General features: G+C 40.0%; 1 protein-coding gene across 1 annotated transcript; it reads left to right on the forward strand.

The window, feature by feature from the left end:
- The first annotated feature begins 7,992 nt into the window (after positions 1–7,992).
- On the forward strand, positions 7,993–16,818 carry Ms4a5 (membrane spanning 4-domains A5). Its single transcript, XM_052173004.1, has 5 exons — positions 7,993–8,145; positions 11,492–11,620; positions 12,967–13,023; positions 13,976–14,128; positions 16,714–16,818. The coding sequence occupies exons 1-5, from the start codon at positions 7,993–7,995 to the stop codon at positions 16,816–16,818; spliced, it is 597 nt and encodes a 198-aa protein (XP_052028964.1).
- Positions 16,819–21,826: the final 5,008 nt, after the last annotated feature.

Here is a 21,826-nt window from a genome sequence, read left to right on the forward strand (position 1 = left end):
AGATCTATTCTCCCATAATACTATTTTTCCCACATTTGTGTTGAAGATATGTGTACTATGTTTGCCCAGTACTTGGTGAAACATAGCTAGGGACAGAAGAGTAGAACACAGGGAAGGGTAGCCATGTGCATGTTATAGTAGAAAATATGATAAACTGGGTTGTATTGAAAGGAGGTCCACTTTGTTCTCTTTCACACAGGCCAGCTCTCACTGTTTTGTCAGTCTTGGGAGCCAATTTCATCTTCGGTGCTCAAAGAAATTGTGTTAGAAACGAACCTCCAAGCCAATCAGTTTCTGACCCTCTTCCTGTTTGATGTCTTTGACAAGATCTTGCTTTAGTGTCAGCTCTAAAGCTTTGGATTTACTTGCCTACACAGTATTTTCTTTGCCCTGGAATTGGGTCTGTTGTTTTCTTACTTGTTTTTCAACTCCCTACTTCCTACTGTTTTTTTTTTTAAAGATGCTCAACGAATTGTCTCCTATGCTAAGTCCTCTTTGAGGGACCCTCGACAAGCGATGCCAAAGCCCTCAAGCTCCATTTCTGGCATACAGTTGCCATCCTGAACCTACTGTCTATCATCCTAAGTGTCCAGAGGAGTCATCTCTTGGCTTATACCTGTGAACATGGCGCTATCCTCACAAATGTATCACCATACGGTACAGGTGTGCCTTTGAAATGCCCCAAGCTGGGTGACGAGATCTTGACAAACATGAAATACTTCAAAAGCTTTTAATCCTTCCTTGACATTAAAGCAAAACAGGTCTGGGATTTTCAGTTTACTCACATGAGCCATATTTTGACCTAAATTTCAACCAACCAGTTAAGAATCCTTTTTAACTCCTTGTTAAAAAGACATTAAATGCAGAAATTCTGCTTGATAAAAATATATCAATAAATTAACCTAGATCCAACATTTTGATATCCCAAAATTAGCCCTTATCTATATTATGTATCTCCATGTGTGTTCTCTAGGATTCTGTATTTATAGAGAAGAAAGCTCGAGTACTTTGATGTAGTCTAGCAAGCCTCCTGAACCACATTTTCTACCATAAAGTTGGAGTCTTCAGGCAATTAAGTCCAGTTAAAGTACAGAAACAGCAAGGATGGGTAGAGATGTGCCCTGACTCTGAAGTAGTATCATCCAACACAGCAACTCCTTCTGATGAGGCCTTCAGTCTCTTCAGTCAACAGGGATTATTCACACAGTTAGGCCCTGATGGGACAGAGACACTTCTTCCCCTGAATATAGTAGACTCGTTAGAATTCAGGGTTCAATGTTTTCAGATTTTCAGAATCTTACCATACTTAGCCATTCCAACTTTAGAATTCCAATTGTCCTTACCAAGGACCCCACTTTAAGAGCAGTGATTCGAAGAACAGAGAATTCAACTTGCATTGCTATCCAGCCAGTTGCTAAGTGAGATCTTGTATTTAGTTTTCAGCAACATTAACTCTGTACTACAGAAAATAGAACACACAGTAGTGGATCATTTCTGTTGTGCTTGCTTTGGGAATTAAAATCCCTGATCTCCTTCCCCCTCTCCCTACTCTTTCCAGGGGGAAAAAGTAGCAGCAATCAACCTCATATTTATGCACTCTGAAAAACATTTTCAGGTATCATGAGCAGTGAGTGTCACCTAGACTCTTGTCTATAAATGCTTAGATAGGAGCAGGAGGAATGGAAATTTTGTAAGATTCTGGAATCAGGACAAGCCATGGACTAATAGTGCTCTAAGATTGAAGACAGACACATTAGCATCTTTATATTGGATGGGATTGAAGAGCTTATTTAGAAAACTCCAGAACAAATGTGTAAGAGTCACTGTTTTTTAAATAGTAAACATCAGGAAAGGGAGTTTTTTCTGTTCCACAGAAGCTTTCCTTAGATCAAAAATCATATTAGTCATAGATGTCTAGGTGAACAAACCATTATTACATGGGTGGAGAGATGATAGATAGATAGATAGATAGATAGATAGATAGATAGGTAGGTAGATAGGTAGATAGGTAGATAGATAGATGACAGAGATAGTAGATGTTGCTTCATAGCATTAATCAATTATCTCTTTCCTTTGGGCTGAAATATCCCACCTCTAAATTCTAATGCAAAAGTCCTAACTCCTAATGTTATAACATTGGAAATAGAGCTTTGAAGATACTAGGTTCAGATGAAAATACAAGAGAGGGACCCTCATGATGGCAGTAGTGCCCTGCTATAGTGGCATATGCCTATAATTCCAACACTCTAGAATCTGAAGAATTGTGAGTTCAAAGGCAGCCTGGACCAGTAAGCTTGAAGCTAACTTGGATTACACTTTGTCATTCACACACACACACACACACACACACACACACACACGAGAGACAGAGAGAGAGAGAGAGAGAGAGAGAGAGAGAGAGAGAGAGAGAGAGAGAGAGAGAGTTGAGGAAATGTCATATAAAGGTATCAAAAAGACATCAGCCAAAAATAGAGCTGCCATAAAAACGTAGGTTTGCAGGTAAGAACAATTATTTATAGATTGTTGTTAGGGATTATGCTAGTTTAGTAAATTAGAGGCTATAGACTATTACCCGATAGCCATGATTTCACCAGTCTGAAAACTAGATTTCTAGTACCAAGCAGGGGTCCCAATGGAGGAGCTAGAGAAAGGATCCAAGGAGCTGAAGGGGTTTGCAGCCCCATAGGAGGAACAACAATATGTACCAACTAGTACCCCCAGAGCTCCCAGGGACTAAAACACCAACCAAAGAGTACACATGGGAGGGACCCATGGCTCCAACTGTGTCTGTAGCAGAGGATGGCCTTGTAGGACATCAAAGGGAGGAGAGGCCCTTGGTTATGAGAAGGCTCCATGCCCCAGTATAGGAGAATGACAGGGAAGCAGGAGTGGGTGGATTGGTGAGCATGGGGAGGGGGATTGTTTAAGGGGGAGGAGGGGAAACCAGGAAATGGGATAACATTTGAAATGTAAATATCTAATTTAAAAAAGAATGGTTTCCCTCTTGTTGAATTGGTCTTATGTATAATTAGCTTTTGGTTTCCACCAAGCTTTGTGTACTGCTACTGTGCTTTTAGGATTACTGTGCATACTGATTGTTGATGTGGTTCACTGGCATGTTAGTTTGCTAGAACTGTTAATGCCTCCCTCTTTTGGAAATTTACATAGTGCCTCTGGCACCATGAAAGCTAGTTCCCAGGGAAGGGATATTCAAGTTAGTTCCAACTTATAGACAAGTATAGTCTTCACATCAAGGAAACTTCTCTTTGCAACAGACAGGATCTGTCTATAGAAAAACCATAACAACTCAAAATGCAGATTTGTGGAGCACAGTCTCAGTGGAAGCATATACAAAACAAAACCATATGAGGTTCAGAGAATGCTGTGAAAGAGTGGGTAAAAAGATTGCAAAAAGCCACATAATCAAGGAGTTTGCTGGGAGCCTGCATCATGTAGTAACATCAGAATTTATGGTCACAAAGTCTTTCCAATATGATTGCCCAAACATGAACTGAATGAGGATGGTACCAATTAACATGTCAAACTGGATGAAGCAAAGCCCATGATTCTCCAACCTTAAACAAAGAACTATAGGCAGCTGAGAAAAGCTGGGGATGGAGGAAGGTCTTTCCCAGACAAAGGGCACACCAAATGGTTGTCCAGTGGCAAACGGTCATCCCTGAAAACATACATACAATTAACATTATACAGAATGAGCAGGTTATATTTAGAAATATACTGACAATTAGTGAAAAAAGAAGAGGCCATGAATTTGAAGGAGAGCAAAGATGAATATATGGGAGAGATTGGAGGGAACAAAGAGGAGGGAGACACGATGTAATTATAATCTAAAAAAAATTAAAAATATAAGTTTGCTGGCACCCATATTTTGTATTTTCTGTTGTCTAAAATTACAAATAAAATTGTGTTGTTTAAATCACCCAATCTCAGGTACTTAGTTATGGTGGCCCGAACATACAAACACAAACCTTTTCTTAGATGGTAGAAAGCACAAGAGCATAAAAACAACAACAAACATCAGTCCTCATAAATTAAATACCAATTTGTCCTTGACAGCAAAATCCCTGGTAGTCACAAGGGGGTACTATACAGAGAACATGTATATGGATGCACTGCCCAGTCAGTGAGTAGGATTAGAAAGTATTTGTCAGAAGACACACCTAGTGGGGAATCCCTAGTGCTTGCTCTTTGAGTGTAAGAGTGTACTGGCTGGTTTTGTGTGTCAACCTGACACAGGCTGGAGTTATCACAGAGAAAGGAGCTTCAGTTGGGAAAGTGCCTCCATGAGCTCCAGCTGTGGGGCAATTTCTCAATTAGTGATTGAGGTGGGAGGGCCCCTTGTGGGTGGTACCATCCCTGGGCTGGTGCTCTTGGGTTCTATAAGAGAGCAGGCTGAGGAAGCCAAGGGGAACAAGCCCATAAGAAACATCCCTTCATGTCCTCTGTATCAGCTCCTGCTTCCTGACCTGCTTGAGTTCCAGTCCTGACCTCTTTTGATGATAAACAGCAATGTGGACATGTAAGCTGAATAAACCCTTTCCTCCCCAACTTTCTTCTTGGTCTTGATGTTTGTGCAGGATTAGAAACCCTGACTAAGACATGGAGGTTATATTAAAAAAAAAGGTTGCCATTTTTATTTTAAAATAATCTATACAACTTGAAATGCTGCAGCATTACTACTTGAAGGTAATAAGGCTTCAGTCCAATGACCAGCAGGACGGCACAGTGTTAGGAGTCAGTCCTAAAAGCAGCAGCCCAGGATAAACAGAAACCCGGCCACTTTCCTCCTCTCATGTCTCCTTGTAGATCTCCCAACATAGCTGAACACACTGGGGGAAATAATGAACTTTTCACAGTCCCTTGTGGAATAAGACCTAGACTCACTGTGATTTAAAGAGACAATGACACCCAGAAGATTTGGAGACCTCCAGGCAGAGGACATTTGCCAATGTCCTGTTCTCTAGCCATTGTATATGGGTTTTTTGGAAGGAGAGAATTTTTTAATAGAAAGATAAGAAATTTAAAAACAAAGAAAACTAAGCTTCATCTATAGTAGGACATAAATGAAAGAACATGGGACTCTTTCTTACAAAGCAAGGAAATCAGAGATGAAGCCTGAACTCAGTCTGAACACTTGCATCATCATTAACTTCCCAAGAACAGGCAGCAACAAGATAAAGGTTTGATTAGGGAACCTTAAGGCCTAACAAATAGTATTCAATCATTCATATACCACTTTAAAGTTAGAGGGCCTCACGTGAAGGGAGATTTTTGTAATGCTGGAAAATAAGACACATGGAGATATATGAAGCTTTCTAAAGCTGAGCTCAGATACACCATCCATGTATGAATAAACACACCTGAGATGTCTATTAGCAAGCAACCACCTGCAATAGAGAACCACAGGACAGTAACACCTGCAGTAACGCATTGTGATACTGTCAATTTCTTATGGTTAAACTTATAGATACATATTAATCTGATAAATAATTAACTATGGAAATAAATTGAGATAAGATATTTGACCATAATAGATAGAACAGAAATAATATAAGTAATGCTAATAGCATTTTCTATTATTACTAACATTGACTTGACTTACAGACCAAGTGCATTATAATCCACTTAAAATGTCCTTATTACATCATCAACAGTCCAAAGAAGACATGACATGTTTCAATAAATATGTAAACTAACATGAACAGAGAAGTTAATAGATATTTTTATCTTGAACCAACAGCTACTAAATAAATGAATTTGAGAATGAGACATTAAGTGGTCATTGGATACATATATGAAATTCTCAAGGAATAAGCTTAACTTCTAAAATGGTTTAGGATTAATTCTGGTTTTTCATGAGTCCTGTGGTGGATCATGAGAAGTAGTTTAAATGAATTAAAACATAAAAATTAAGTTATTTCTCCATTTATCAGATAGTTATAAGAATGTTATCATGCTTGGGGAAAAATAAAATTGAAAAGGCCCACAGCAATGTTAAAACATGGGAAATGAAGGCCATGTAGTGCTTTACAAAATACACTGGCCCTGAAGTTATTGTCATACAGATCTTTCACTTGTTTGGTTACAGTCACACCAAGATACTTTATATTGTTTGTGACTATTGTGAAGGGTGTCATTTCCCTGATTTCTTTCTCAGCCTGCTTATTCTTTGAGCATAGGAAGGCTACTGATTTGTCTGAGTTGATTTTATAACCAGCCACTTTGCTGATGTTGTTTATCAGCTGTAGGAGTTCTCTGGTGGAGTTTTTTGGGTCACTTAAGTATATTATCATATCATCTGCAAATAGTGATAGTTTGACTTCTTCCTTTCCAATTTGTATCCCTTTGACCTAAGTGAGGTAACCCAGTCTCAAAAGAACACTCATGGTATGCACTCACTGATAAGCAGATATTAACCTAGAAGCTTGGAATACCCAAGACACAATCCACATATCAAATGATGCCCAAGAAGAAGGAAGGAGTGGCCCCTGGTTCTGGAAAGGCTCAGTGCAGCAGTGTAAGGGAATACCAGAACAGGGAAGTGGGAAGGTGTGGATTGGGGAACAGGGGGAAGGAAGAGGGGCTTATGGAACTTTTGGGGATGGAGGATCCAGGACTGGTAAATGTTTCAGTATATATATATATATATATATATATACATATATATATATATATATATATATATATATATGTATATATATATATATATATATATATACTGAAATATATATATTGGCCCAAATAGTACTTAACTCAAAGGAAATGGAACAAACTCCCTACGATTTCAATGAAGGATGACCATGAGCATGCCTCTATGTCCATCAAAGCTAAATGTCAGAAACATACACTCAAAAAGAAATTGTGATATATGGATGTAACCTTCAGCTAGCACGAGGCTGGTCTTGACAGAAAATTTTATTAAGGAAGATGTGAGAAAATAACAGAGCAGTACACACACACACACACACACACACACACATATACATGTATGTATGTATACATATATATACGTATGTATATATACATACATATATATACATATATATGTGTGTGCGTGCATATATATATATATATATATATATATATATGATCAATGACATGGTGGGACAGAGGTAACTGCAGCGAAGAGCTCCAGAGGAGCTGATGAACTCTTCTGGCCTCTGCATGTACCTTCACACAAAATGCATACATTCACAAAAACATCAACACGCACTCACGCACGCATACACACACACAGTTAAAAATAAAGTCTTCTGCTCATTTATGTTCTTGCATTTTTTTCAGCCAGATCCACTGATGAAGACACATGACTGAGACTATCTAATTCTGTACAATCCACTATTGAACCATAGATGTTTAAGAAAACTTTGCAGGGGTTAATAGAACAGTACTACCCAGAAAAAACTAGCAATGTAAATGGCAGAGTGCCCACAAAAAAAAAATTGTAGTTCTTTGAAGCCACTCTGCTTTAGTGTGGTATATTAAACAAGTCTGCAAAAATGAGGTTAACAGCAAAACAACAACAACAAAAAAACTTTTAAGTGACAGGCAACATGAATAATATGACTGATGAGTTCTAAGGCCTGAGAGGTTTTGTCCTCTCTACACCTGAAATGGAAGAATTAGAAACTTGGGAACTAAAAGATTTGACAGGTTAATATATATATGAGGTAGTTGTAAGAACAAAGGAGTAAGTGACTTGCCTAAAGTCACAGTATTTTCTGATCAAACCAAGACTACTAGTCACCTTCTCCAAACCAATACACGGGCATGGGCACTTTAACTCTTATGTTTACGCTTTTGGCCATACCTGAAATTCTATGACTCTGTGACTTTATGGTTCTATAATTCTAAGCCAGAGTACAACAATGCCAGTGCTCTAGACAGCTTCAGCCAAGGAAACGAACATGGTCTAAATGGGAGTACCAGCTATATCCTTTTCTTCCACTTGACAAAACCAACTATACCATCATGAATTCAAAAAATGTGCATAGTCCCATGTTCCTGGTGTTTCCTCCAGAGGTCACCACTCAAGAATACCAAACAACAGAACTTACAGCCACAGCCTACAATTCCCAAAACCGAGTGCAGAAAATCATTATTAGAAAATTGAAGATCTTAGGGGTAAGTAAAATATGTTCCTATATATAAAATCTGGTGGCACACAATGTCCAATAGGAATCAACTCCATATGTCATTGCCACTCAATTCAGGAAGTATGAGTTGTGCTTCTACATGAATTATGAACTAGATTCTGTGAATAGGAAAATAAATATAAAATGAATAAATTCAATGTTCTTGAACTCTTAAAAACTACAGCCTCCAAACTATCTTTGAGAATTTTCTATTTCTATTTCTCTCAATCTCAGAGAGCAAAAGGTAAAAGGTCAACCAAGTAGACGTTAGCTCAGATTCCCTCTCTTAGCAAACTGCAACATACACTTTTACAGCTTCCCAAACAGACCTCAGAACTCAGACTCTTACACAGTATTCAGATATATGTTTATTTATGCATATAAGTATAAAGATTTTTTAGAATAGCTTCTTTAATTTTTTAAATTTATAAGTACGTCATCTGCAACCTCATTCATGGCCCCTCCCCATTGTTCCCTCTCAAACTTATGGTCCCTTTTTCTTTGTTATTGTTTACATATGTATATAAATGCACAAATATATAAATACAACCTTCTGAGTTTGATTAGTGTTGCTGGCTGATTGTACTTGGATAATCAATTGGAGGTGGGGATTATCACTAGAAAAGATCAAGTCTCCCTTTAGTTGCCTTAAGTTCTTTGTCTAGGGTTGGATGGACCCTGGCAAACATTCATTTCTCCATCCATCAACCTGTCATTCCACAAAAATTTTTTATTTTATTTTATTTTATTTACCAAACCTTTCTTATGATAATGGACAGGTAGGAAGTAGTGAGATATGTTTGAGGCAGTAATGCTACACATATCTTGGAGAATATTTTGCCCTTTGAGCACTGGCCTCTCATGATGGAAAGCAGAAAGTAATCCTTTTCAGGACAATAAAATAAAATAGAATAAATACAATAAAATTAAACCAGAAATAAAGACCATTCTGTGACATGTGAGAAAAAACACTAATGTACTCTGCTTCAGCATATTCAGCATATTTGAAGTTCATCTCTTCAAATATAATGAACTCCAAGCTTGAATGAAACAGTTTGCTTTAACAGAAACTGAACTAGGTGCAAGCAACTATGTTAGATGCTGTTTTCACAGAAAAAAAAATACAAGCTAGTTTTTCCTCACTTAGAAAAATAAAGGTTTCATGCGAAAATAATAATACCATGAAAATAGTATCTAGAAGGGTCATAAATGGTAAGAGTGGCATGGGAACACCCACAGTTGGAACAGCTGCTCCAGCTAAACAGAACAAGCACATTCCACAATGAATCGGGCATTTCATACGGACTCTGAAGAAATGGCATTTCAACAAGTAGAAACAAAAGGAGGACACGCTGGGAGCTAAAGAAAGGGAAGCACAGGGAGGGGGAGGGGGAGGAGAGCTGGGGGAGGTCAACCTAGGCTTAAAGGATTTAAGACTAGTAAAAGGATCAGCCTGCTTGACAAATTAGTCACTGTCACACCCATACAACGGAATCGTGTTCTGTAGGACAAGAAATTAGCTAACAAGCCAAGAGGAAGCATGAAGAGTCTCATTCTCATATTGTTGCGTGGAAGAATCAGTGAGTGCTCTGGAGTGGTGATGGGTGATGGAGGGATATCTCTACATATCCCCCGACATGTAGGAGAAACATGAAAGCTATGAAGTCAGCATCCCAGTGCTGTCTACAACAAGAAAATGGGATAGAAGCTGGATATGTAGTTTTTTCAATCCTTCTGCCAGAATGCTAATTGTAGTTTTACATGTATTTATTTGTTTGTGTGTACACATGATCGTATGGAGACAGAGAAGAACTTGCAGGACCCCGCTCTCCCCTTCCACCACTGTGGGTTCCAGGCACTGAATTCAGGATTGTCAGGCTCGGTGGCTAGAACCTTTACTTGCTGAGCCATCTTGCTGGCTGAACTATGCATGGTTTCATGAGTAGAGATAACAGAAAAGTTAGCTACTCTGGAACTGTTGCCATCAAGAAACTTGAGATGACCGGAAGACCCTAGCTCTAGAAAGACGACAGCATCAACAACAGAGAAAAAGAAGTCAGAAAATCAGGTTTAAAGGGAGAAAGCGAACTCATTTTAAGACGTATGGAAGTTGGTAGTGGTACATTCAAGAGGGGTAGTCACTCAGATGTGATGAAAATACACACAATACCTCTTAGGACTAAGGTGCTAAATGAGTAACAAAAGAGCTCTCCAAGGAAGTGTACTGAAAAGGTCACAGAGGACATAATCCCTAGCCATAAGCCTTCAGCTCTTTTTGTCATCCCTGTCAGGCTTCTTAGCACCCATCAACCCCCTGCCCAGCATTAACAGCACCTGTGGAATGTGTCTCACAAGCACTGCACAGGGCGCATTGAGAACAGCCCCTGAGAGAGATGCTCTGCGCCAGGCAATACAGCACTGCTCCCAAAGGCTCCAAGAATGTGAGAATCATCCACATTCAAGAGTGTAACGTGTAATTTTAAAAACATGCTACTTCCTTGCCCAGTGCCACAGCCCGCATTCTAGCCTCGCTCCAACTCGATTGCAACCATCCCGGACATCCGAGAGCTGCAGTCCGCACTCCACAGGCCCCTCTCAGCTAGCTTCACCAAACTGCCAGCTATCACGCCATCTTCTCTCTTTCCCCTGCCCACCTTAGCTCAGAGGAAGAAAAACACTAGACAGTTTTATTAATTTAAAACTAGCCAGACAGCACAATTGCTGGGCTCTTATCAGCAGACCTGTTACAGCCAACTACAGATGGTAGAGGCTGCTGGTTCTGGTTGCCCTAAGACCTTACAGGGCTGCAGCACGTTCTCATTCCAAAGCCTAGCCAAAAAGCTCCTTCCCTGTGCCCAACGCTTCCTCTCCGACCGGAAATCCCACCTTTTCCCTTTCACCCAGCAATTAGCTTCTGTCTTCTTTATTGACACAACCAAGAACCAATCAGGGAATCAGATTTTAGTATCAGCTCCTCCCCCTACACAGGATTTCCCTGGGTGTCCAGTTGAGGCCAGGCTGATTCAGTAATTTGGGAGTCAGCATTCACACATATGTGCTGATGACCTGGTGATTTTAGTGAGTCAAGAATAGGACCTGGAATTTTCCACTCATGGCACAGCTGACCCTGAGTTTGGGAGCAAAAGGGTTAGACTCATTTTCTTCTCAGTAATTATCAGATGGGAGTAGGAGTAAGAAACCATCAAGGAATATCATAAAGGAACAATCATTATTCTTCCCTTGGCTATAAAGAGGATAACTGCCAGAGCCTTGAACTAATTATTTAAGCACAATTAGCCCCATCCCTGAGTGGTGACGTTCCTCTCTATTTGCAGACCACCCAGATCCTGTTTGGAATCATGAACTTTTCATTTGGAGTCATTTTCCTTTTCACCTTGGTAAACCCATACCCAAGGTTTCCTTTTATATTTATCTCAGGATATCCTTTCTGGGGCTCTGCTTTGGTGAGTATTAAAATCTAGTTCAATTAAAAGTATGTCAACCAGGCAAGGTGTTAGTGAATGGATTCTTAGTTATGAAACAAGATAGATTTGGGTATGTGACTCTGCAGAAAGTGCCACTAAGCCTAACCTCATGGCAATTAAAGCAAGCTCTCTGCTCTGTTGAATCACCAGAGCTGATGGTAGCCCATCTTTGGGTCTTGAAATTTGGAGGGAATGTTCCTTTAGGTTTTACAGTGGTTTTGTAACCCATTAATTCATCCAAAATTACTTGCAACATATGATAAACTGTATTTATGGAGCAAGGCAATGGAGATCCAAATTTTAGTAGTGATTATCCTCCAATAGGCATTAGTCTAATAAGGAAGAAATCATGGTATGAGGTCAGCATACTTCTTGCATCTATATGGTGTTGCTTCAGACACTGATAAGCACTTTGCTCTGCAGAAAGTGAAGGAGCAGAGACAGTTCCCAAGTGTCTGAGCACAAAGAGATGCGGATTTAATTGTACACAGTTTCTACTAGCTTAGTACCTATTTAGCTTCAGAGAATGGGCAGGGTGTGAGGATTCAGTAGAAGCCAGTCCCCAGTGGCAGTTCTTCATAGGGTATGAGAAATACTGACACAGGACACAGAAGCTGCTTCTAGAAAAGAAAGGGCACTGTCCAGAGTCACTTCCAGCTGGACCAAGTCTTAAAGAATGAAGAGCTATCTAGTTAGATGAAAAGCATTTACAGAGGATGGGAATAGGGGGTGTCTGCGTGAAAAGGGAAGAAGGTTTCATTGTCAGAAGGTCTGGGAGAGCATTCTCTACTAATGGATCTGGAGGGAGAGGCAGGAAATTTAAACACAGCTGGACGGAACTCAGATTTTAAGTTTCTGCTAGACAATGAGGCTGCCATATCTGATCCACCTCCATGAAAATTAGTGTGTGTGGTTTCTTTCTTCTTTTTTTTCTTTTTCAATTATCAGTCTTCTGGCTGAAATTGTGCCTTATGTTTGCATCCAACAGAATAAACTGGTTGGGCTATGATAACTATATGGCCTTAGTGCTCATAAACTGATGACACTGGGCATTTGGAAGCTGAGTCATGATATCAATAACAGATCAACAACAGGAAAATGGATAAGGATATGAAAGCCCAGTAAGGTAGAAACAACCTTTTGTTCAAAGAGGTGGTTCAGACTAAAGATCCAGCCTTTTGTCCTCTGCTCTGTAAGGTGGGGTTTCTGTGAGTTAGAAGGAAGGTATAGGAAAGAAGTGTTCAGAGCCCTGACCTGAGAGACCCTCAGCACCATCTTTTCATGTCCATCATTAGGATATTTATTATTTATTATTCTTTTTGTAGTTCATTAACTCTGGGGCCTTCCTGATTGCTCTGAAAAGAAAAACTACAGACACTCTGGTGAGTTCTATGTCTACCTTATTAAAAATAATTGTTGAGAAATTTCCCTGGATTCAAAAATCATCATAGAATCAGAAGCCATTCATATTGGGACACTTTTCCAGATTATCATGTCAGAGTCTCATGGTCTACATGAAGATATAGAGACACAGAACTGTTGAGTGACTCCATCCTTGCTTGGTCCCCTGTTGTTAATGTAGAGTAGGTCTCAGTAATCTAGCCATTCACTCATTTGTTCTTTCGATGAGTATTTTTGGTGCCTACTGGATTCCAGATGCTTTAACAAGCTATTGATTGACTCACAGGAAAAGCACAGTGCACACAACCTAATTAAATCACAAGCAGATTCCAGAGATAAAGAATACATTGCTGATCCATGTATATTTGTAGGAATAGTCTATCTTAGTCAAAGAAACAAAGATATTAGATAGTCATAAGTCAGTAAGTTATTTGCATCAAAAAGCATCCTAAAATTTCATAATTTTAAAATGTGTTGCCTTTATTTATTAGCTATGTGTATAGGGGAGGGCGGGGAGTGGAGGTACATTTCCATGTACAGTGTACCTGTGGAGATCCAAAGATAGCTTTTAGGACTTGGTTCTCTCCTACCATCTGAGTCCTAAGGATAGAACTCAGGTTGTCAAGTTGCAGGTGCCTTATCTGCTGAGCCATTTCGCCAGCCCTAAAGATTTTAATTTTTAGGGAGATGGAAAAGTGATGGAGAAGTGCAGTGTTTAGTTAAACACAGTCTTTAAATAAACATTTAAATAGGCCATAGATACCTCTGTTTGAATGGAAGTTAAGCCAGGCACAGAATGAGTTGTATATATGGTAAATATATATGTATATATGGTTTCTTGGCATTGTCAAACTCCATCTCTCCAGTCCTCCACCCTCACCTCTTTGTGAAACAAGACAGGCCTAAGTCTTTTATTTTCTGATTCTGTTGTAGATAAAAATGAGCCAGGCGATGAATTTACTTAGTGCCCTGGGAGCAGCAGCTGGAATCATTCTCCTCATATTTGGCTTCCTCCTAGATGGAGAATTCATCTGTGGCTATTCTCCAGATGGTATGCAGTGTGGTGCTATTACCATTCTATTCGTTGTAAGTATCCTATGTCATTTCTAGGGTGAGAAGCAGATGGTTTCAACAAAAAGGCTATCACCCAGTCAGCACCATCCAGATAGTATTATAGATACACGTATATTTCCTTTTGTTCATTCAGGAGCCCATTGTATTAGATCAGCATTATACCACGCATAGTGGAATAGAACAATAAATGCTAACAACTTATAAAAGATATAAAACATGCAAGTAACTAAGGATAATATAAATATAAAATGATTTTAAATGGCAGAGCTTACAAGTGTCCTCTTTGGTCATAGTTCCCTGTATACTTTATAACTGTGTGTGTCTATGGTTTTTATTTGGTTTTAATAATTTAGGTTAGAGCTCTGAGAAAGTATGATAGATTGAAAATAGACATTTCTGCTCTGTCCAAAGCACTATGATAATTGGTGTAAAATAATGTAAGATGGTATGAATAAATCTATAAATAAAAAAGATAGTCAAATAGGCATATTAAATATTGATAATATACAGATGCAGATATTTACATCCAAGCACTAGACTGAGGTCATAAACCCCTATGGAAAAGTTAGGGGAAGGATTGAAGGAACTGAAGGGGATGGCAACCACATAGGAAGACCAACAGTGTCAACTAACACAGAATCCTGGGAGGTCCCAGAGACTACACCACCAACCAAAGACCAAACACAGGCTGATCTGAAGTCCCTGGCACATCTGTAGCAGAAAAATTCTTTGTCTAACTTCAGTGGGAGAGGGTGCATCTAATCCTGTAGAGACGTGATGCCCCAGAGAAGGGGGATGCCTCTCAGAGGCAAAGGGAACAGGGGATGGGGGAAGAATTCTGGGAGGGGATCTGGAGGCAACATTTTGGATATAAATTAATTTTTAAAAATGAGTTCATCCCCCTGCCTACCCCCTCCCCACACAACACACACACACACACACACACACACACACACACAAACCTTCAACTTGCTTTCTATCAAAAGTCTGGGAATTTATTAATCAATGTGATCAGCATCACTAGGATGCAGTCAGAAGCTTCCAGGCTGCATTAAGGATTAATGAAGTAGGATGGCGGTCAGGGGTATGGTGAAAATGCATCATTACCTGAGGTGGCACACCGATGAGACAACATACACACATGCATAAAAGGCACACAGAGCTCTCTGCCCAGTATCTCTCTCCATCACACCTAAATCACCTGTATGAACTCAAGTCTTATGAGAACACGGCTGCAGCATGTTCAAAGCAAAACAAAAACAACAGGGAAGAAAACCACAGAAAAATTAAGGGAATAAATCAGCTCCTGTGACAGAATTGTAAAGTATTTTGATATTGATATATCACATTGCTATTAAAAAGAAAAACAGGTAATCTCAAACCTATCATTAAGGTACAGTAGACAGATATAGCCTAGAACAGACTGTTAATCACACGAACTTTTGCAATGGCAATAGAAGGATCTGTTCTTGGAAGAGGGCAAGCTTGGGCTGGCCAGGGCTGTATGGCTGGCTATGCGTGCTCTCAGCTGCCATTGGGGCAACATACTTTAAAAGTCTTCCACACCAATTAGAAAGATCCCAGTGCTGCTTTTAGCCTGAGCTTCTCTTCGTGTCTCTTGTTCTCTGAGTGACTCTTTTTCTGGAGTACTGGTTGTCTCTCTTCCCTGCTTTTTCTTTCCTTTCCTATTTTTCTCTTTACCATTTCCCTATCTCTTGACTTTCTTCATCCTTCAAGAGATCACCTCTCAGATATGCATTCTTGGAGAACTTCATTTGTATATAACTTAGCAAATATCCCATTTAATTTTTCTTAAACAATTTCCTGTGATATGCTATCCTATCCTATGCTATGCTATTCTATGCCATGCCATTCTATGCTATGCTATCCTATGCTAAGCTATCCTATGCCATGCTATGCTATGCTATGCTATGCCATGCCATTCTATGCTATGCTATCCTATACTAAGCTATCCTATGCCATGCTATGCTATGCTATGCTATGCCATGCTATGCTATGCTAAGCTATCCTATGCCATGCTATGTTATCCTATGCTATGCTGTCCTATGCCATGCTATCCTATGCCATGCTATGCTATGCCATGCAATGCTATCCTAGGCTATTCTATCCTAGGCTATGCTATCCTATGCTAGGATAGGATAGGGTAGGGTAGGATAGGATAGGATAGGATAGGATAGGATAGGATAGGATAGGATATATCCTGTGCTATCCTATGCTATCCTATGCTATCCTATGCTATCCTATCCTATGCTATCCTATGCTATCCTATGCTATGCTATGCTATGCTATCCTATGCTATCCTATGCTATCCTATGCTATCCTATGCTATCCTATGCTATGCTATCCTATGCTATCCTATGCTATGCTATGCTATCCTATGCTATGCTATGCTATGCTATGCTATCCTATGCTATCCTATGCTATGATATGATATGCTATGCTGGTACTACTTATGTTCCCATTATCTTTCACTAATTCGAGAGGTGAAGGCTTATCATGTGGTAACAGTGTGACAACTTCGTGATGATCAGAAAACTGTCCTAGTATAATGACTATGATGTTTCTCTCTGTTGCAGGGGATTTTGGCTATGTTGATGATCTTCAGCATTGCTGAACTCTTCATTTCCCTCTTTTCCTCAGTTTTGGGATGCCACTCAGAAGGATATGGGGGATGCTGTTGAATAAATAGCACTGTACAAGTAAAAACGCAAAGTGATACAACTCAGAGGCCAGCCTTGCTTATGAAAAAGAGCCAACACACTTACACACTTAAAGTTCACGATTACTTTTGAAGCAAAATGGGTTGGGAGTGACTCATAGGGTACCATTTTGGCTGGTGAAGCACATTCTGCCCCCTGATCATGGCATTTCCTCCTACAGTAGAATGAGTACCTTGGTGTGATCACCCCCCTCTTGTTCACTGTGGCATGGCTCCTCTAAAAGCAAAGCTATCCAAGGCTCAGACTCAGGGATGACCAAGTCACATGACTTTGCTACTCGTGGCAGTCTCATGGTGAGTCACCTAAGAGACCCCACAAAAGGGCTCCTGCTCCATGAAGCAGAAAGAGGAACCGGAAAGAAAAATGGGCTGGTCAGCAAATTGTGCCTTGAAATCACAAGATCATCAAATGTTATGAGCCAGACATCTACAAAAGTTAACTGTACTGTTACTGGTTAGTTTTTATTTTTAACTCAACACTAACTAGAGTTGCCTGGGAAGAGAAATTGCCCATATAAAATGCCCTGTGATCATGTTTGTGGGACACTGTGATGCTTGCTGTGGGAGGGCCCATGTCACCGTGGGTAGTATCATCCCCAAGCAGGTGTTGGGGGTGCTATATAAAAAAAGCTAGCTGGTTGTATGGATGCTTGTTTGTGTTTCTATTGCTGTGTAGTGACACCATGACCATGGCAACTCTTACAAAAAAAAAAAAAAAAAAAAAACCATTTCATTGGGGCCAGCTTACAGTTACAGAGGTCTAATAGTCCATTATCATGGTGGGAAGTATGGCAGAAGGAGCTGAGAGTTTTACTTTTGGATTCATAGGCAGCAAGAAGGAAGATTGAGACATACTTCCTCCAAAAAGGCTACACATGCTCCAACAAGGCCCCACATCCTAATAGCATCACTCCTTATGGGCCTATGGGGGCCATTTTTATTCAAATTACCACAGTGGGTAGCAGAACACAGTAAGCTTCATTCCTTCATGGTTTCTGTTCCAGATTCCTACTTTGAGTCTCTGACCTGACTTTCCTTAGTGGTGAACTGTCATCTGAAAGTATAAGGCAAATAACACCTTTTGTCCTCTTTTGGCTGTAGTATTTACCATCGCAACAGAGAATCAAACTAGGGTAAATACTCAAATCAGTAATCAACGATGGCAAATATTGGTGGACTCACTATGTCTCAGACTTTGTGCCAAGTGATACAGCTGCTGCTTATTTGACCTCACAAAAATCCTGGGGCAAATTTTATTGTTCTATCCAAACAAGAAAGCTGACATGCAAAAAGAGTAAGATTTGTCCAACGTCACAGGGCTTGTAGTGATAGGTCCACAGAAACAGGAAGTCTGGTTCCACAGCCTGAGCAGTCTCACTCCTTATCTAACAATGCCTATCTCCCAAGCTCTTTTTCAGTCTCTGAACTAACCCCTTTATACCCTTCAAAATTAAGAGCCATTACCTGTTGACAGAAACAATATTTTTACCCCAAAACAACTATATTTTCTAGAGTGGCACGGAGAATGTCACTGGTTTTATTTCCAAAGCCACTTAATGAAATGGGTCACACACTTGGCTCACATCTTCTGAGGAACTCCTAGAATCCCCAGTGCACCATGGGTACACACACATCCCCAGTGCACCATGGGTACACATCCATTTCATCAGAGTGTGGTAGAGCCATGCACTCCATCAGTTTTCAGAGAGTGATTCATGGGGTGTTCCATCGCAGTATCTGGGAGACACTGCTTTAAGACAGCGGCATGGAAAATGGGGGCAACCAGATACTTTGGAGGCCTCTTGCCAGTAGTTGGTCTGTCATGTCTCATGCTCTGTAAACTGTGGAATGCACCAGCATGACCCAGTGAAAAAGCTAAATAAGATCTTAATGTGGGAGCTGGAAAGATGGCTCAAGATTATTTCCTGTTTTTCCATAGTTTGTTTCCCAGCATTCACATTGGACAGAACACAACTACCTCTAACACTTTTTAAGGTCCTTATGTTGTATTGAAAACCCTTGTGCACCCATGAATCCCAAAAAGAGTCTTGAGGGCCTCAGAAACTTTCCAATCCTCACTCTGAGAACCACTACATTGTACTGCATTGTGGTGGCTACTGCTAAGCACTGAGGTACTTCCTATATCATTTCAACTGTTCTGGCTGCCTAGTGAGGGAGGTGTGCCTTTTATCACAGACATGAAACTGAAACCCAAAGCAGCCAACTTTTCTAAGAGCACAAAGGGTATCTCATTATCACATGCAAGTCTCAATTTTATGCTGTCTTGGGTACAGGGAGAATCATAGCCTGTTCAAATGAATGAACTAACAAGCTTTCCTAGATTTCTGCTCTGAGCTGCAAGGAGCTGATGTATGCTCAAAGCTGGTGGTGTTTGTATTCAGGCAAGAGAGGTAAGTTTTTATTTCCCATGGAGAGAGGTTCTAGTGAAAGAATATTTGGTAACTATGATAACTGAGCAAGTGATGTCCAGATATATAAGGCTTTAGAAGTATTTAAAGATAAAAACCCGACACATGACAGTAAGGACTGGTAATTTAGACTGAATATTAAATGTCATTTTATCATGCACAGTCACAGACTTGAACATATTTAAACACTACAGGCTTTAAATCCCTAGGCTAAAATTCAACAATACCTACCTGGTTCTGTGAGCCTTCAGTCCTTAGAATTTGAAGTCACTAGATAAATGGTGTAGGGACTTATAATTAGGATTTTCTTGCTTTGAAAATGTTATTTTATTAATTTCTAACAGTGCATTTGGGGACCAGTTTCTCCATTTCCAAAGCATTGGTTTCTCTAATCATAAAACAAACAGTTGATACTGTGTGTGTGTGTGTGTGTGTGTGTGTGTTATCAGACTTTCTACATAGGCAGTACTTGGCATATTCATGGGCATTTGATGAATGTTACTTTCCTGTTAGAAAATGGGAAGTATTCCCTCAGAGCACAAAGAACTAAAAAACAAATGTTAAATGTTTAAACTTACATTATAGGCACAACATTATATCTTTAGGTCTGTAACCATCTTCTACTCCACTTTGAAACTGAGCCTCAGTTTTGAGGTACCTTGCTTCTCCCTTCTCAATGCATTGAAACAAAATCCCGCAGGAGGGAGATTGTCCTGGGTGTCAGAGCTTTGCTGAGGAGTTGGTGACATGCCATCACTTTACTTCCTAATAATGAGCTGCCTGCTAGCCGTCATCATCATGGGAGAAAGAGTCAAACCAGGACTTTTACTTCCCATAACATTGCAGAAAGCACAAGACTGACCCAGAAAAGCCTTGCCCTACTTTTAAAGAGACCACAGGCTGAGTAAGAAGAGACACAAATAATCACGACGAAGAATGTATTCTTTAGAAGAGGGAAACACTGTACTGAGAGATGGGGTGGGAGTGGTATATGTGGATCTGCAAATGCTAACTGGATAAAAGTTGTTACACTTGCAGACACTGTCAGACAACATCTTTTCAAGAGTGGAGTCACAGAATAAAAGAGTATACAGCAAAGGAAACATGTTAAGTGTTTTATAGAATCAACAAAATGTCAAGCATAAAACAGGAAAAAGCATAGAATCGAAGGCAGTATAGTTGACAAGTCCTAATTGTGGTAGGCATTTGAGCACACTCAGTCCAAATCAGCAAAGACAACTTAAGTTGACCATATAAACTGAATTCGAGATAGTTTGGGAGGGATTCACATTGAGCCAAAGTCAAGTGGCTAGAAAGACTAGAAGAACAAACAGCCTAAGACTGGAGGAAAATCGGTCTTGAATATGAAGATCAGGTGATATATCTCTGGGTCAGGACTCTCAAAGGCCATACATTTGCCAGGCCCTGCCCTGCCAAAAGGTACATATCTCCAGCCCACCCACCATGTCTGGATATGAGTCTCAACTACAGCCTGGGTCTGGAGCACTCTTGTTTGGATACATTCCTAAAGATCTTAGATTAGAAGTTAATTCCCAGTGTGGCAGTGCTGAGAAGTGGGTCTTAAGTGGTGATTGGCCATAGGACTCTACCCTATAATGTTAATACTGTTACCATGACAACTAGCTAACACCCATTCCCCAATCCCCTCCATGAATGTTTGTTCTCTTGCCATCTCCATGGCATATATCAGAGCATGAAAACCCTGGGCATCCCAGACTCCTAAACCTTAATAACTAAGTCTCTGTTATTTATAAATTTATAAAAGTCTTAAGATATTCTACTGAAGCAGCCAAAACAGACTCTGACATTATGTCATTATATCCACCACATTGCAAAAAATACAAAGAATCACAACTGGGATCTTGAATGGCTGGCAGACCTGTCCTTTTCACACACACACACACACACCATTACAACATTCCTATAGGAGACTGAGAGTCTGTGACCTGGGTTTTCTGATACAACTAATAAACAATTTCAGCAACTTGAGCATGTTTATGTTCCACTAAAACCAGCCTCCCCTGAAATACTTCTGCCCAGTGGTCCTAATCATATCTAAACCATCTTAAATGACAGAGAGGGGAGGGAAAAGAGAGGAGGGAGAGGGGTGAAATAGTCTCATGTTAATTAATATAGTTACTGTATTTCAACACTTTAGGTAAAATGGAGAAAGTGTCCATTTGAGTGAGGTAACTAAGACCCAAAAAGGACATGCATGGTATGGACTCACTAGTAAATGGATATTAATCAAACACATACAGAATACCCAGGATACAATCCACAGAACTCAAGAAGGTTAACAAGCCAAAGGGCCCACCTAAGTGAGGTTGCTTCAATCCCACTTGGGAGGGAGAACAAAGCAATCATGGGGTGAATCTGGGTGGGAGGAGGAGGGAAAAGGGGAACATGATCAGGTATTGGGGAGAAAAGCCCTGAAGACCAGTAGAATGAACAAAAATATGCATCCTGGGGGGTGGAGGTAGAGGGACCCTCTAGAATGCACCAGAGACCTGGGAAGTG

The sequence above is a fragment of the Apodemus sylvaticus genome, chromosome 1, assembly GCF_947179515.1.
Source record: "Apodemus sylvaticus chromosome 1, mApoSyl1.1, whole genome shotgun sequence".
Lineage (NCBI taxonomy): Eukaryota > Metazoa > Chordata > Mammalia > Rodentia > Muridae > Apodemus > Apodemus sylvaticus.

Excerpts from the sequence above, each read along its gene's own strand:
- Ms4a5 (XM_052173004.1), top strand. The coding sequence starts at position 7,993 with ATGAATTCAAAAAATGTGCATAGTCCCATGTTCCTGGTGTTTCCTCCA. Across the intron at positions 11,621-12,966 it reads CTTTCTGGGGCTCTGCTTTG|TTCATTAACTCTGGGGCCTT; the intron begins GTGAGTATTAAA and ends TTCTTTTTGTAG. Across the intron at positions 14,129-16,713 it reads CTATTACCATTCTATTCGTT|GGGATTTTGGCTATGTTGAT; the intron begins GTAAGTATCCTA and ends TCTCTGTTGCAG.